The sequence below is a fragment of the Eublepharis macularius genome, chromosome 10, assembly GCF_028583425.1.
Source record: "Eublepharis macularius isolate TG4126 chromosome 10, MPM_Emac_v1.0, whole genome shotgun sequence".
Classification (NCBI taxonomy): domain Eukaryota; kingdom Metazoa; phylum Chordata; class Lepidosauria; order Squamata; family Eublepharidae; genus Eublepharis; species Eublepharis macularius.
Window position 1 is genome coordinate 61,458,028 of NC_072799.1, and position 17,702 is coordinate 61,475,729.

The 17,702-nt window shown below is 39.6% G+C and overlaps 1 protein-coding gene across 3 annotated transcripts in view; it reads left to right on the forward strand.

The window, feature by feature from the left end:
- RAPGEF2 (Rap guanine nucleotide exchange factor 2) overlaps window positions 1–17,702 on the forward strand; it is a 244,697-nt gene that overhangs the window by 139,808 nt on the left and 87,187 nt on the right. For all 3 annotated transcript variants that reach the window (XM_054989494.1, XM_054989497.1, XM_054989495.1), the window contains exons 5-6: window positions 3,295–3,370; window positions 6,740–6,907. In XM_054989494.1, coding sequence (XP_054845469.1) covers window positions 3,295–3,370; window positions 6,740–6,907 — 244 coding nt within the window. The remainder of the gene's footprint in view (window positions 1–3,294; window positions 3,371–6,739; window positions 6,908–17,702) is intronic.

The following is a 17,702-nucleotide window of genomic DNA, read 5'->3' on the forward strand; positions in this document are numbered from 1 at the left end:
AACTGTAAACTGAAATAGAGGCCCAGAAACAACGCCCCCCCAACCCAGAGAGACAGAAAACTTTAAAAACCACTGATACCAAAAAACCCCCAGTAAACCAATTTAAAACCAAATTCACACACACTGTAGCCAAGCAAAAGCACTCAACCCCAGCAAGAAAAGCAACCCCCCCCCAAATGCCCCAGCCAGCAGCCCCTCAAACCAAAGGCCACCACACACTCACTCACTCAAAGCAGCAAGAAACAACTCAATCAGAAAATAATTTAAAGAATAATCAAAATTAAAGCTTTAAAAAATTCCTTTCCCCTCCCCCCGCTACCCACCAAGACAACCAACTAACCCTCTCCCCCAAAGAGAAAACCCAGTGAGTCAATGACTCTTCTACTAGTCTCCAGCTGCAGGTCAGGTCCAGAAGCACAGGTCTAGCAGTGAGTCACCAATCCACGCAGTCAGTCAGTCCAGATGAGTCCAGAAGGCCAGAGAAGTCCCAGACCACCACAGAGACAGAGAATCCAGCGGGAATTCTGAATGTCTCTCTAGGCCAGGGAAAAATGGAAACTGACCAAAGGCCAAGCCTCCAATTTAAATCCCTGCAGCGTTTCAAAAAAGACACTCTCCTTCCTGAAAATCCCCATTGGGTGGAAGGAGAGAAGCTGCAAGGATTGGAACTCCTAACCCCCTCCCTTCTCTGACCCCCCTCTCTCCTCCCCCTTGTACTGTGTCACCCCTCCTTCTCCCTCCCATCAAGTAAAAAGAGGTGGGAATCGCTGAAAGCAGGACTTTTCTTACTGTTTGCACCTTTGCAAACTGCAAGAAAACTTCTAGTTTCAAGCTTCTCGACTTTTTTTTTTAACCAGTTGAGAGGGGGAAGGAGGAGGTAGTGGTTCACTCACTCCTCCTCCCCTTCGCCACTGGTAAAAAAAAGGCAGGAACCTTGAAATCAGAAGCATTTCGCTGGCTGTTTGCAAATGCAAAGAGCCTGCAAAGTGCTGCCTGTTGCTTCCAAAGCTTTCTGAAGCAATCTAAATTGTTTCAGAAAGCTTTGCTTTGGGATTTCCGAATCTTTCTGAATTGATGTATTGTCGAAGGCTTTCACGGCTGGAGAACGATGGTTGTTGTGGATTTTCCGGGCTGTATAGCCATGGTCTTGGCATTGTAGTTCCTGACGTCAGGAACTACAATGCCAAGACCATGGCTATACAGCCTGGAAAATCCACAACAACCATCTTTCTGAATCAGATCAGATTTGGGTATTAAACCCGAATCGCACTCCCCTACTCTTAACCATTGCACCAAACTGTATGTTACTTTATATTTTAAACTGCCTTGAGTCCTGCAATATAGAAAGGTGGCTAATAAATGTTTTGAATAAATCATAAATAATAATAAATTGAAAATGAGAACAGATTTAGTACGAAAAGTGCCATCTAAGAGTTAGAACAAGATGGAAAATAAAGACTTTTAAAATCATGGTGCAATCCTTAGTAGAGTTACACCTTTCTAAACCTATTGACGTCAGTTGGTTTGGGTGGTAGTGCCAACATGTTATGGTAGAGATGCAAAGTTTCCAGAAAGGTTAAATGCCATGGGAAGTGTTTTTTCCCTGGAGTTATGTGGGGCAGAGTACTGAAATATACAAAATAATTATTTTCCTATCAAACCTAAATCTATTTTGTTGCTTTAACAACGTAAAATATGTAATTTATGACTTAATTAGTGTACAGAATTGCATTAATTATCAAATGTATAGAATTTGAATGTATAATGCCTTTCTGCTAGCAAAATTGCTTGTATGTGTGTGTAAAGCACACTTCTAGTGTGATGTGCCATCTTCTCCTCTGGTATCAAATACATACCAGAAACCAACCCTGAAATTGATGGATGCTACTTATTTTCAAATTATTTAGACAGTTTAGGTGACAGCTATGAAATGCAAGTGCATGAGACTTTACAGAAAATGCATCTGTCTATATCTCAGTCATACTGGTTGAGCTCGGGCTCTCATCAAAAACTTAGACCAAGTCCATGTGGGACATGTGCAGTAAGAAAGCAATAACTAGTCATGAAAAATAGATGACTGGAATGGTGGGACAACGAATGGGGGAGCTGCCCTCAGCTGAATAGTATTTTCAATGAACTGTTGTTAAAAAAGAAGTGCTAGAATTGCTTATGTCTGGGGAGTGGCAGATTGGATTCAGGGTGAGTGGAGTATGCAGTGGGCAAGATTCTTTTGCAGTAACTAGAAATATTTTCATTTATAGTATTGTAATAAAATTAATTTAATGCTATCAGCAATAATGTTGTATGGGTTAGCTGCCATAGCAGTTTTTAAATTATTGACGTTTCAACTATAATGACGGGTTTTAGTGGCTTAACAGATTTTTACAAGTGAATTGCATTTTATCAGCATAAGAAAATTTACACAGAGGTATCAAATATGAGAAATAAAAGTTAGGGTACTTTTGTTTCAAAAGGAGCCCTAACATAGAGAATGATTGAGAATTAAATTTACATTAGAATATATTTTTTCATAGGGACTTTGTGTAGGCTATGCAAGGAGCCTTCTTGCTTATTAAATCAGTGTCTGTGATTCTTATCCAAGCATATATGTATCTTGTGGTAGGAAATATTTTCTTTTCATTATCTTCATGTTTTATCTTTGTAATCTAGTGTTGAAAATTACTGCACATGTGCAATGCCATAGCCATCTTCAGCAGAACTCTGAAGAGCTGGCCCAGAGATAACTTAAATAAGTAAATATCACACATGCAAATAAACTCACTAGACTATACAAAGTATGTGATTCAGAAAAAAGTGCACTTTTGGATGTGTCTGTATACTTTATATCTTATCCACAAACTTATGCTTATTTTTCCATTAAATGAATTATAGTAGTTTCAGTAGAAAGAATAGAGATGATCAAAAAGGTAGTCCTAAACTGAATTGCATCTTGTAACATCATTTAAGTCAATGGGCTTAGAAAGGTGTAACTCTGTATAGGATTGCACTAAACTTTAAAGTATGCTGCTGGTACCAAGGCTGTGTCCCAAGATTATAAAATCAGTATTAATCAGCGATGTCGCTACCTTTTAAATTAGTTGTGATAAATTAAGCAAATTGTTTAAATCAAATGTATTGTCTTTAATATTCATTCCCCTCATCATCTCAGGAAAAGCTGAAATTTGCCTGAATAAGTATGTATGTGGTATATTATGCAGTAGTAACTGTCTATTTGGTTTTACACAATTGACCTTATTTTCAGCCTTTCTCTCCCCCCACCCCTTCCTTCCCTAGTTTTGGCAAGCGTTCTGCAGGAAGCTTCAGGCGTGGCTGTGAATGCATTGTTTTAGAACCGTCTGAAATGATTGTGGTAAGTATAATCTGATCAAGATTATGTTAGCAGGAAAGGAAAATACTTTTTAGTATTTTGTAATTTTTCGTCGTCTGTGTTTTCCTCAGCATTTTAAAATAGTGAATGATTTTAACATGTGCACATGATTACTTAAAATAGTTTGTAATCTCTGCATAGGCAATGGTGATGTTTAAATAAGTGAACATGCAGGATATCTACAGCTGATCCCTGTGGACAGGATGCTGAAACATCTCATTGGAGCAATTTGAAGAAGTTACACCTATCTAGTTATTACTGCCAAACAGTATCTGTGGATGTTGTGAAAGATTTCAGGAAAACATTTTGAATTTTGTAGCATTCTAATAGAGATATTTCCAGAGAATCTAATTGATTAAGCTCCATATTTCAGTAAATTTAGCCATGCACTAAGAAACATCCTCATACAGGATTTCTTAGCCTGTAATAAATAAAAATAACCATGTCGGCACTATTTTTTTTCAAATCTCGACCTCCAGCCACATTGAAGGTATTCTTCAGTTTCTTATTTCATCAGCATCTGCATCATGAAGTGTCTTAGCAAAATCCAGAGAAGTCGCTGTATTGGGCTTTTGCAGTAAAAATGAACAAGAATGTTGTGGAATGTTAAAGATTAACTGATTTATTCTGGCATAACCTTTGATGGAGTAGAGTCCACTTCATCTCTTGCAATGTCTTTCACACAACAAAATTTTTTGCCTTATTAATTCTTTAATGTGCTACACAATGCCAGTTGGATCATTCTTTGTAAAGTTGTGTTTATCATGTGAATCCCACGTCCAGGCAGATCTTTGAGGGCTGTCACACATGTTATTTCTTCTGTAGGGAAACTGCTCCTGCTGTGTCTCTGGTGTTAGTTTTCCTCCCTGGTATACCTAACGTGTAGATTCTGGCCATCTCTTGAATCTATCTCCCACTTTACATTCCTAGATAAAGATGATGATGATGATAACTGTGCTTATATACCACTCTTCCAGACAGATTAGTGCCTCACCCAGAGAGGTGAATAAGTTAATGTTATTATTATCCTCACAATACAGCTGAGGAGCTGGGGCTTAGAGGAGTGGCTTAACCAAGGCCACCTACTGAGCTCATGGCAGTAGCGGGATTCGAACCAGTAGAGTGCTGATTCGCAGCCAAACCACTTAACCACCGTGCTACAGCAGATATGAGGTGTTTCCACACAGGATAATTGCCCCAAATTCAGTGCTGTTGAGAAGTGTATTTTTCCTGCTTCTACACAGTATTGTGGTATATTTGTGTGTCTTTGGGGTTTTTCCTTCATTTTTCCAGTCTTTCTCAGAAGTGCTTTGCTCTGAGGTTTTGGGAAAGCTCATAATAAAGCATTGGTGGATGCTATGTGGATTTTCCTGGCCCCATCCACACAGCAGTCATTTCCTCTCCCTACTACAGAGTTTTTCTTTTTTCTTTTAATCAGTGATTTATATCAATACACTGTTATACCAAAATAACAGTGAAATCCTTAGCAGAGTTACTCCAGTCTAAGCCCATTGCTTTCAGTGGGCTTAGACTCGAGTAACTCTGCTTAGGATTTCACTGTAAGCCTCTAGTCCTTTTCCTTGCAGAGATATAAAGGGAAAAAATCTCCACTACAAATTGGGTTTCAGATTGACTTCTTTTAACAAAATGAACACTGGCAATTCAGAGATTGATGCATATTTTAGAATAATTATATATCAATATAACACTAGTAAATCACCATTGTAAAACTACAAGGAAACTTGCTGTGTGGAAGCCATATCATGGTGTGCTATATTAGCAACTGCAGCAGCATCAGGGAAATTACACAAGCCGGTCCCCATGTGGAAAACACCACAAAGAGATTCATTATATATTCCAGTACCACATGATTTTGTGCTGCACTGGACTGAAGTGTAGACAAAATTAATTGCAACGAACAGCCTTTTCATATTATAGAACCACTAGTAGATCTTCTGACATCAGCCACAATCCTGTCAGTGCCCTGCTGCCCTGACAGATGAATATCTGGAGGTTTTTATTATCTGTGGAACAGAAGCCCCGGACCCAGACTCACTTGGCGGTTGGGGGGCAGTGGGTGGTGGCTGTCATTTTGTTGGAATTGTAGCAGCTCCCAGGGCACCTGCAAAGTTGCACAGGTGCCTTGCGAATTGGTCTGCTGAACCAGCCAATTGGTGCTAGGAGAGTGAAGGCCTCTTCCTGGGGAATTCCCTCTGTGGGGAATAAATTTCAAGGTTGCACTGACAGCATTTAATTGTCTCCAGCTTCCCCACCCATCTCTCCTTTGCTCTGCATGTGGGTCCTCTTTGTTTGTGGAACTTTGTTAGATGTTGTGTCTTTGGTTTTGGAGTTTCTTATTGCTTGTATGCTTGTCACATTTACGTTGCTTGGTGATTTTGGCAACGGGTCTGGATCCTTTTTTACGAGAACGGAGCCTGCATGCCCAATTTCCCCATCCTTGGGATCTTCTTCACTTATCCCGGGGGTGAGGCATTATGGGGACAAACCCATCTCAGAGGTTGTCAGAACATCCTCGCTTCCAGGTGGCAGGGGGAGCTATGCAGAGTTTTGTGCCCATGTGGAATTCCACATCCTGTGGTCCCCCTGTGCGGGGGAGAGGGAGGTACTTTGTTGATGCTTAGATTCTTACCGTATGATGTACCAGGGCTCCTTCAGCTGTAACCAATAAAATTGTAGCCTTTCCCCAGTAATTTCATCATTGGACCTTTGTTTCCGTCACCTCCCCCTCCCCCCATAGCCGCTGGCCCACAAAAATCTGTGATGCTTAATACAGTACTTGCTTGTTTTATTATTTAACATGATGGTGATGATGATGTAAAATGCCATCGTGCAGGTTTTTTGAAATATTCTTGAAGGAGAACATTGTTTCTTTTAGCAATGCTTGCTCCCACAGCATGGAAGTGGATGCTCTCCAATGGCCTGTTGAAATTAGAAGGAAGCTTCAAATTCCTTTAAGAAGTATTAATTTCTAGTGAAAAACTGACTGTGTATGAGAGTAAAAACAGATGCTTGTTTAAAAAAACAACAACAAGCAAAAGTGAATCACCTGGTAGAATTTATGAAGTTAGCTAAGTAATTAATCTCATGATTATATCAATACCATCTCATCCTCCGTATATAGCATTGATTCAGTGATCAAGTGTTGAAAAAACAGGACCTTTATAGCTAAATAGGTACTAAATTTAGTTAAGGTGTATTTCCTGTGTTCCATCATATACCACAATCTGTATTAAATTACAGCAGAGAAGTTATCTTTGAGCTTTTAATTTTTATGATATTATTTGAAAAACCAAAGTTGCTGAAATTTAAATGCATATGTATGTTTATTAGGTGGATTATATGGATGAAAATGAAGAATATTTCCAGCGGCAAGCTTCTCATAGGCAATCTCGAAGGAGATTTAGAAAAATCAACCAAAAAGGAGAACGGCAAACTATTATTGATACAGTGGATGCTTATCCTTTGGGGAAGCCACCTTTACCTAGAGGTTATCATACGGTGAGTTATCCACAACCATATTTGTATATTTTGTTAGTCTCACATGGAACAGGCAATCAGGCATTTTCTATTGGCTGGATTTATACTTGTGACTAAAACATTTGGCTATATATATATGCAGCTTGCCTTAAAGTTAGATACAGAACGTATTTTAATAGCTATGAATGTGAAACATGTAGATAAAAACATGCTATCTATCTTCAGAATAATATGGCATCAAAGCAGCTTCAGAGCATTATATTCATATTTTATCTCCCTTATAGATGGTCAGTTTTTATTTTAAGGACTTTCTGTATCAGCAACCTAATTGGGGAAACACTGTTTCCAAGTATAGTTAGTTATTTTATTTAAGCAGAAGATTTATGTTGCACTCTCATCTCCTTAATCCATGCGTTTGCTCTATCCTCAGTATGAGAAATTGAGCTGTGCATGTTATTTCCATAGATGTGGCTGATGTGAGATCAGATCAGTTGACAAATCTGAACCATTTCTTTATCATCTGAGAGAGCATTATATCAGCACTATCTTTGTTGACTAATGATTTAACTTCACAATGATATGTAGAAACTACAGAATTCAAATTTTGTTGAAACTAACCTTGAGAAATTGTTTTTGGGCCAATACCTCAAGCTGTGTATAAAATATGTAGAAGAGGTAGAGATTTCCAAAATCTAAACATTAGAGGAACTAATCTGACATATTTGCACAGGAGTGACCAGAAGGCCATCCACACTAGCATTTTTTTAAACCACGTGAACAGTTCTTGAGTACCAGGTAGTGTAGGAGGAAATGCTGGGTGGGATCCAAATAGCCATGGTTAGAAGAAAAAATAGCTATTAATGCTGTCCTGCAAATGCTCATCTAAGATTTTGTACGGTAGTATAATAGAGAGTTCTAAAGCTGTTGTAATATTTCTGCTTGTGCAATGCCCAAGCAAAAAAAAAATTGTATATTCGGTTTCTTGTGCAGTTTTCTAGTGTGAGCCATAAACAGAAGGGCTTTAGAATTCAAAGCATTACATGCATGTATTCTCAGTTGTGAGCCTGATGGCTGCAAACAGTATTGCTCCAGTAGCAGAAGTTGATAATGAGTGAGAGGTGTACATTGCCGGTTTACATTTTATTTTTTCACATGAGCTGCTCTTGTGCAAATGCAGCATTGTGGGGAAGAACAGTCTCCTGAAAATGTCTGTCCAAATGAATCCCAACTTAGGGTTTGTAATAATTTCTGTGGGCTAACAGAGATGTCAGTGTAAGAAAATTCCCATTTGGGATGCCAGAAGTCTTCACGTGCTCTCTCTGATTCTAAAGTACTGGAGATTTCCTGGTGTGTTCCTCCTTGCAAATTTCCATTTACAGTCAGCCCTTGCAGCAGTTAGCATTATAAATGTTTGACTTCATTCCATGTTAACTGCATTTACAATGCCTTGTAGATGTCTTGTGTACCAACTTTTGTATATTTTGTATGTACAATCGGAAGCTTGTTTAAATTGTCAGGGCAGTTTATGAAATTTGGGCTTATGTCAAAATGATTCTATGATTAACTGAATTTGACTCAGCTCGATTGCCCGTTGTGTGGAATTTGAAGAAATCTTAGAAAATGGATTTGTGATATACTAAAAAGGAATAGTAAGAAGGCGCATTTCTTGTTGCACCAGCTGCAGAACTTAAAAGGGTATTTTAAAAAAATTATGTTTATATCTTGCATCTATCAATAACTCAAGATTTATTGGTTTAATGGAAGAAAATGTACTTCTTCAAACACTTGAGCATACGAAGTAGACGTGCTAAAGAGCTTCAATTTATCTGTGGCTCTCTGATGTGAATGTTGCAAATGTAGAGATGCAAGTTTCCCTTTTGCGCATATACACACAGGCAGTAAAACACAATAAGTAAAGAGTGAGTTGCCTCTTAGAGGACTATCCCCCTCTTGGTTTATAATAATATGGATATGATTGCTGAGACAATATGTGATAAATAATTGTATTTTTAAATATCAATGTTAAAAAATAGTGAATATTGTGCAAGCACATAAATCATTTTAAGATATTTATCAAAGGAATCAGTTTAACCAAGAACTTCTACTAAATTATGGTTTCGAGCCAGCAGAAAAATTCATTGGAGGAGTTGGTGGACATTCTGTTTCCCCAGTCAACCTGCTGTGCGCTCTGAAAGTCCCTTAGAGGGTCAAACCAACCTCATGAAGACAACGGTACCACACAATATGGGTATTGCCACAATGAGAGGGAGTAACTTCCTTCTCTTTCTCTTCATCTGGAAGCTTGCATCAGTGAATGAGAGCAGAGAGTAACTTTACTCAATTCCTACTCCTTGCTCCAGTGCCCTATGGCACATTTTCTTTGTAGGGTTCTCATGACTCTTCAAGAGGATTTTTCGAGCAAACAGCAGGCTGCTTGGGGAAGGAGAAGACACGAAAATGTCAACTTTGCAAACTCCTTCCATGAACTTTTCCACTGGATCCAGCCTTATATCTTGTACATTATATTAGTGGCCATATGGCTCAGACAGAATAAGGAACCCCAGAGTCCACTTAGAAGTTTCTTTACGTAACCGCATTATTTTCATAGTAGGTGGAATATATATTATCACCACTGATAATGTTCATCTTTTCCTTTCCTCCTATATGGCATTCATTTCATTTTGGCTCACAGGAATGCACTAAACAGCAGGTATTGTAACTTCTGTGTATGGTCCTCTGACGCTAACTCTTTTCCCTCAGTTTGGAGTGTGACTAATGTTGAATTCCAATTGCTAAATTTCTGTTGCATCACTTCTGTTTTATTACATGTTATATATAATACATACAATATTTAGTGTTTTTTTAAAAGGTAGAGCTGGATGACATCACATTACCTCCATTTCATTGTAATATTTGCCTTTGTGGCATATTGTGTCTTGTTAGAAGTTATGTGATATTCAGCATTTAACATTCAGAAATGATAAAGTAATCAATGTTGAATGGGGCAGTTTTCATTTATGTTCTCAATATTGTGCTGAGTCTTTGAACATCCATTCCCCAATCACTATCCATATCTTACTATTCAGTTATTGCTTTTTATAATAAGATGTTTATAGAATGCAAAATCATAGATTCTAAATTAACAGCATTGATTTGAGCTGAATGTTTATAGGACTGTCTGTTGCAAAGTAAACATTTTTAGTTCATCTCTGTACACCGAAAACATTCTATACAAACTACATGTTACTAATATATGGATGGTGTTGAAACATAAATAGGAACTGTGAAAAACCTATGGGAATAATGTAGAGGAAAGCAGAAAGGCTGGCAGCATTATGTGCCAATGTTAAACAGTGTGACATTTCTTTCTGACTACGTAATTGCATGACACATGCTTAAAAACTTCTGTCAAAGTATTGTGAACTGTCAGGGGTCAGCATCATTAGAAATATACAATTTGTGTTACATGTTTTATGCTAATTATTGATAGCAGAGCTTTACCATTTGTAAAATTTTAGGGATAGCATTAAAAAGGCTGTTTACACATTTATTATATAGTCTTGTTCGTAAAACATGTTATAGCTGGACAACCTAATATTAATGAGAGATGCAGAACAGGAATGGTTGCATTTTACTAGATTAATGCTGCTTGGTGAATGGAAAATAGCAGTTTCATAGATGATGAACATATGGATAATTTGACATCTGAAATAAATAGAAAAAAACTGTTTCAGGCAGGAGAGCTCCAGAATTATGCTAGCGCTTTCCCAGCTCTTAGCCTCCCTGCCTCTGCCCTTTTTTGGCAAAGCTAGTATATCTCTAGTCCCTCTTGGAATTTTCTTAGGCCCTGTCCTTTGCAGAAGTTCCACCATAATTAATATTTGAGACCCTGAATATTTGCTGTGCTTATTCATGCTCTACAGTATCAAAGCAGCGGGTAGGAACAAATTTTACTTCACTTAAATGTATGTGTGTGCATTGGTGCTGTTAGTAACTACAATAAACCTTTCAGGTGTGATGCTGTGGTGGATACATGCCAGCTCCTTTGCCTTGGAATTTTGATTTTGGTCTCATTTTTTTTGCTGATGAGTTTTAAGCAGGAGTAGTCCAGATAACTGAGCTGTTCTTTTTAAAGAAGGCTATTACATCAGGCAGCTGGGCCTCATTGGAAACACTGTATATCACAATGCAATTCATTACTAGTTCACTTGGCGATTTAAAAGTGAAGGAGCCTTATATGTCAATTAAAGTCTTGTATTTAGTGAAAAGATGTACTGCTATAGCAAAAACAAAACCTCTGAAAGAGGTTTGCCAGTTAATCCAAGTCTCTAAAACTCAACAGTCTTTGTGACGTGCCAACTTTAGAAATCGTTTTAAACCCACCTTCACCCAAAATCTGGGCATGAGAACCTTCCTGGATCACTTTAGTTGTCCATCTAGTCCAGCATCCTAATTCACTGTCTAACCAGTTGACCTAGAGGATCAACAGTCAGGGCATAGAGACTAAGACCTTACCCTGATATTGCTGCAGATATTTGAAGGTTTGCTGCCTCTGAATATCCAAGTGCTCTTTAGTTGTAAGAGGCAGTATCTGCAGTGGATATCTTACTTAAGATTTTAGCAGAGCATTATTTGCTGAAGGCAAGTTCTTGTCTCTCTAGTTCTCAAAAATAAAGGATTAAAATCTCCTCACTCCTCCCAAAGTATGCACTATGCCAGGGGCCCCAACATGACATCTGTGGGCCTTTCCTGTTGCCCAACACTTGGTCCCTAATGCGTCTCCTGGTACCTGTGTTTTTAGAAAGTGGGTGTGGCCAGGGGAGCCTCAGGGCTTCTGATTGGCCCATTGCTTTGGCAGCAGCTGCTGCCACAGCACAAGGATCCTTACTGTGTGACTGAAGGTAAGCTGCGTGTAAGCAAGAAAATACTTTTAAACAATATGATAATTTTAAAGAGGATCCTGTTAAGCAGAGCTTCTGCCTGAAATGTTGAAGAGTTACTATTAGAGTTATGCATAATCTCATTTCCTGATATTTTTGTGATTGGCTCCACCTCCTATGGTAACCATTTTGTAGTTGAGACAGAACCCTGTGTCAAAATTCCAAAGGTTCCCACAGGCTCTAAAAGCTTGGGGATCCTTGCACTAGTAACTAATGTGAAGAGAAAGATTACTGAGGTGCAGACCTTACTTCCTAGACCTGATTTTGGCATCAACAATGTTGCATGGCACTGTAAAATTTCTAACATTTGAAGACAGGGCTTCTTACACTTTGGTCGTAATTGATTAAGAGGTGAAGATATGCAGTATTTTGGAGAGAAGACTACAATATGACTGTTATACAAGAAAATAGCAGTTGAGTGTTCAGAGCTATTTGTGTAAGTTAGCTTAACATGTATAGTTTGAAGAAGTATCTTCCTGTTCACATTACAAATGGATTATAAAGTAGTGCTGAAATAGATGAAACCTCTTGGGGTAGGGGAATAAATGACATGACCCTGAATTCTTCTAATTCCTGTGGCAGTTTGATATGTCTGCAGGAAACATGGTCCAGGTGTTCAGTCTCCCCACTTTTCAGGGTTACTGTGCCTTTGCAGTACCAGCTATCAAAACTTGTGTCAAGAGATGAAGGAGTGTGTGTGTGTGTGTGTGTGTGATAGTATTCGTATCTGTCGATCTTAATGTTGATGTACCTTGGAAGGTGGGTCTTAGGACTGTATTCAGGTTCTGTTGATCCAAGGCCAACATATTGGCCCCCTCTCCTTTGCATTAATGTCTGCATTCCACTAAACTCTTAAAACCTCAGAGCACTGAAAATTTTGGGGATCTTCTGATCATAACCCTTGACACTCTAGCCCTTTGATTTCCCAACTCTCACTTCATGCTGTGTGGAGATTTCAACGACAAAGTAGGTCCTGACTTTTTTTGAGTTATCATACTCGAGTAATAACCAGGCTTCAGAACAAGCTTGTTTCCTGGACCTGGCATCACAGGACACAGTTATAAACAAGCCAGATCTAAGATTATTAGAACTGCTATCGCTCCATCAGTTGCATATTCTCCATGGCACAAGGTTTGTTATCTCTGGTGGTATGTTTACATTCTTATCCACTCAAGGAGCCAGCACAATAGATTGCATAGCAGTATCATCCTCACTCCTGCTTCAGACCCTTTGTTTTGAAATTGGCAACAGAAACAAGAGTGATCACTGCCCATTTAGGCGCTTGCTTCAGTTCAGAGGTAACATCTTGCTTAGTCCTGTCCATGATGCTCTAGAGGGATTTCAGGCTTGCTTAAGGAGAATCAAGTGGTCCACACAGCTGCACTCCAGCTTAGCGCATTCTCTTCCAGAGAACTAATGCAGGATGGCTCTGACGCCATCAAGTGTTTTGAAGGCATAATCCAGCTCCTCAAACCTCTGCTCTCTATTAACAGACTCCCTAAAATTTCACCTTGGCAGAGGATGGTTTGATCAGGAATGTAGAACTGCCAGGAAAGAGCTAGTACCCTCATCAGAAGAAAGGAACATCTGTCAGTCATTTCATCTCCTTAAGGTCAGCTTATAAGAAGCCCCTCAGGCCAAAGAAACTTGGCTTTTCTAAATTGCAATGGCAAGCACTAGGTCTGGCGACCCAAGGAAAGAGGGCATCTTGGTCCTGGGAACTTGTTTCTTTCAGATTAGGCAGATCCTGCCCTTTATTGGAGGGTCAGATCTCAGGAAAGCCTGGCATTCTCACTACAGCCAGGTATTTAGCTGCCGTGCCCATCTCATTTGGGAAAACGAGGCAGTGGGGCAGACACCAGTTTTAGATCTGTCCATCTCATCACAATAGTCCCCCATTGCTGCCTCTGAAATAAGAGGCCTCATTTCCTCTCTTTCCTCTGGTAAGTCCCCTAACGAGGACCTGATTTCTCCCAAGTTGTTTAAATCTTTCCCTGACTGGTAGGTGCCCATCTTTGCAAAGTTGTTTATCCAGATCAGTCAAGCTGGCATTTCCCTCTCAGGATGGAAACAGAATGTTGTAGTCCTGGAATTTAAAAAGGGCTGCAAATCGCCCCCACCCCCACCCCAAATTATCAACCAGTTAGCCTGCTAGATATAGCCTCCAAGTTGTACAGCAACTTTTTTGTTACACAAACTGGAGGACTGGGAGACCTCTAATGGACCCAGCCCATTTGGTCACACTTATCCATGCTTCTGTAACCTCACAGTTGGATTACTGCAATATGCTCTATGTGGGGGCCACCCCTGAAGACAACTCAGAAACTACAGCTGGTCCAGAATGCGGTGAACTGACTATTTTCAGGTGCTTGCCACCAGGAATATACGTTACAGTGGCTGCCAGTTTGTTTCCAAGTTCAGTTCAAGGTGCTGGTCATGCTCTTTAAAGCCCTTCATGACCTTCGACCCACATATTTGTAGGACCATTTCCTTCCATATGTCCCGGTGCACCAACTACAACTTTGTTGGCTGTCTCACCACTTAATATGGTTTGTCTGGCATTGACCAGAGCCTAGAACTTTTCTGTTGTGGCCCCTGTTCCGTGGAATGGACTCTCGGAGGAGGTGAGGGAAACCCTCTCCTTGGAGATTATCAGAAGGTGTTGTAAGGTTTGCTTATTTTGCCAGTTTTTCTGAGGAGGTGTGAAGGGCACGAATCTTTTAAGCGGCAGGGGTGGAGATATTATCTTGGTTTTAATTTGGAAATTTAAAACCACTTTGAATTATATGGAAAGGCAGAATGTGATGTGATGTGATATGAGATATGATATGATATGATATGATATGATATGATATGATATGATATGATATGATATGATATGATATGATTAATGCCAAGGCTTTTTCATAGAACAAGCTTCCTAATGCTTAGCATTATAATGAGTAATATTTCAAGCACAAATATAAGTTTGCAAACCAAAATCTAATCATATGCTAAGTAATAAAGTAAGAGACCACTAAATGATCATGGATTTGCATTCAGTGATGCGGATGAGAAGGGAAGGATTTCTTTGTTGTGGTACAACTAGCTCTTAGCTTCCTATATATAGTTTTTAGGGAAAAGGCATATATCTATCCCATACTTAACAGTATCAGAAACTTCTTTGCTTTCATGCACATTATTGTATTGTAGCAAGCATGGATAATAACCCAATGCACTCTGTGTAGTGGTGTCACTACCATGGAGAACTGCACAATAATTCAAAGTGGTAAGAAGTATATTGTTTACCCAGATTTCAGCTTCTGTCTGTCCATATTATTACATCATGGCTACTGTAGCTGTGGTGTGTCCATTAACATTTGTTCCTCTTTCATTCCTCTTGGAAGAAAACAATTGTATTGATGTCATAATTGGACACATCTTTTTGTTGCTTTGGAAATTCAGCATAATGAGGGTGTTGTGTATCAATCCATGCTGCATTTCAGACAATTTAGGTGTCCATAACATGCCTGCCAGTCTGGGTCCTGTTTCCAGTTTGTAAAAATTGACAGTGCTGGATGGTCTGCACTGTAAACATCCAAAACGGCTAAGGGTAATCGAGATATACTGCAATAATCGGTTTTTATGTTTCTAGGTTTTCTTTCTGTATAACTGAGGGCATCCCTAAAATGTCAACATCAAATATATTCTTTTTCATTATACTGGAAGTTTTGGTAAACTTTGTTCAGAGAGATTCATTTAAGAAAGAAATAATAGAAAATAGCTAAAACTGCAGTTTATGAAATTCAACTGGTTGGATGATATTAAAATATGTGGACATTATGGACACTTTATGTTTAGGCATAGTTCAACTCTTTCATAATACAATAAAAAGCAGATTTAGGTAACATCATGTTAATAAATAGAAAAAGACCTGCACGCAATTGTACTTGGTCCTTGCGAAGGAGAGGGGTTGACATATGCGTGGAATTATTACATTGTTATGAACTGATTAAGAATAGTGTCAACACCCATTTTGGTTACATCTTGCCATCTTTGAAAAAGAACAGAAGCAGCTTTTTCAGGAACCGGTCCATCCATCAGATGGCTTGTCCATGATTGGACTGCTCCTTCTCTTCATTACACCCTCGGCGGCTTTTCTGCAGTCTGTCACTGGATGAACGTTTCGTGAGGCACATGGCGCTTGAATGAACAATTTCTTGCTTCAGCACCTTGCACAAAAAAAATACCCATGTGGTTGGGAATAAATTGTATGAGCAAGGCATAGCACGTATCACTTTAAATGTAACCTCTTCAGACATATTGATGTACTGCATTTATTGATGCGGCTGAGGTGGTGGTGCGTGGTTGTATACATATAGAACACAACGTCTGACTTATCACAGTTTATTATATGACTATTAAGTTATTGAATTATTTAAGTGTTGATTCTTTATTGTTGCTGTTAGTTAGGTTTCACAAACTTTCCTTAGTTTTAGGATTCGGGGAGAGGCATCTCATTTTTCTCTTTCCCACCATGTCCTCCTTCCCTTCACTGCCTGCCCCCCATAATCTGCCCCCTTTTCTTGCTTCCTTCTTTCCTTCCCATCCATTTTTGTCTGCCCCCATCTTCACCTCTCCCCCCCCCCACAGTAGCCTCTCACCTCACTCCTATGGCTCAGTTGCGTGGTGCTGACTGAGCCAGGCTCAGTTGCATGGGGGGAAAACTGCAAGGACCTGTGAAGGTACTTCACTTTTCTCTGTATCCCTTCACAACACTATTCCCTTCTCCTGGCAGCCTCCATATGCTAACCTTTCCCTATGTTCTTCTGTCCTTCAAACGCACTAAACAACTTACCTTTTATATGTCCCCCATCTCTATCTATAGTTATTAATTTGCTTAATTTATATATTGCCTTTCTCCACAGTGGGGACCCAAAGCAGCTTACATTATTCTCTTTGCCTCCATATTATCCTCACAACAACCATGAGAGATAGTTTAGGCTGGAAGTATGCAACTGGATCAAAATCACCCAGTGAGATTCCATAGCAGAGTGGTGATTCCACCCTGTGTATTCCACATCCTCCTCTGAAACTTTAACTTTTATACTACACTGGCTTTTGGGGGGAGGGGAAAGTGGAGGGTTTACTGTTGAACAGTAGCAAGCAGCCAGGCCTGAATGAGTCATGCAGGCCATGTGGTATCAAGTCGTCTGGTGGTTGCTTCTGGGTCTTGCCCCAATAAGCCCTCCTCCAAAGGCCGAAACAGCCCTGGAAAGGGCCCTGTCCCCTTTCCCTGTCTTTTACTGACAGAAATCAAGCCTGGAATAAAGTTTCGGTTACTTAGCAACAGCCTCTGAGGGCATCTGATTCTTAAAGCTACATGGGCTTCTTTTATTGGGGGAGGGGCGGTTTAACCCCCCCCCCCATATATATATTTTTAGATTTCAGATTTTTCTGCAAACCCGGTGTGTAGGAAGATCTGTCTTGTCCACTCATGGCTCCAGTCTCTGGATTTAAGCATCCACAGATCAGGGCCACTTAGCTATTACTATATAAGATTATTGATATCATTCCATAAATTCTTTCACTTCAGAACGTACTAACTGCCGAAAATCAGTTTGGATACTTGTATGCTATCATCTGAGTAGAGCAATCAATGAATTACATATGAATAATCAGTTTATAGAGATCATACCGCAATAGGGATGCCAGCTCCAAGTTGGGAAATTCCTGAAGATTTGGGGATGGAGCCGGAAGAGGACAAGGTTTGGGGAGGAGTACAATGCCACTCCCAGAAGCTGCCATTTTCTCCAGAGGAACTGATCTCTGTAGTCTGGAGATCAGATGTAATTCCAAGAGATCTCCAGCCACCACCTGGTGGTTGGCAGCCATAA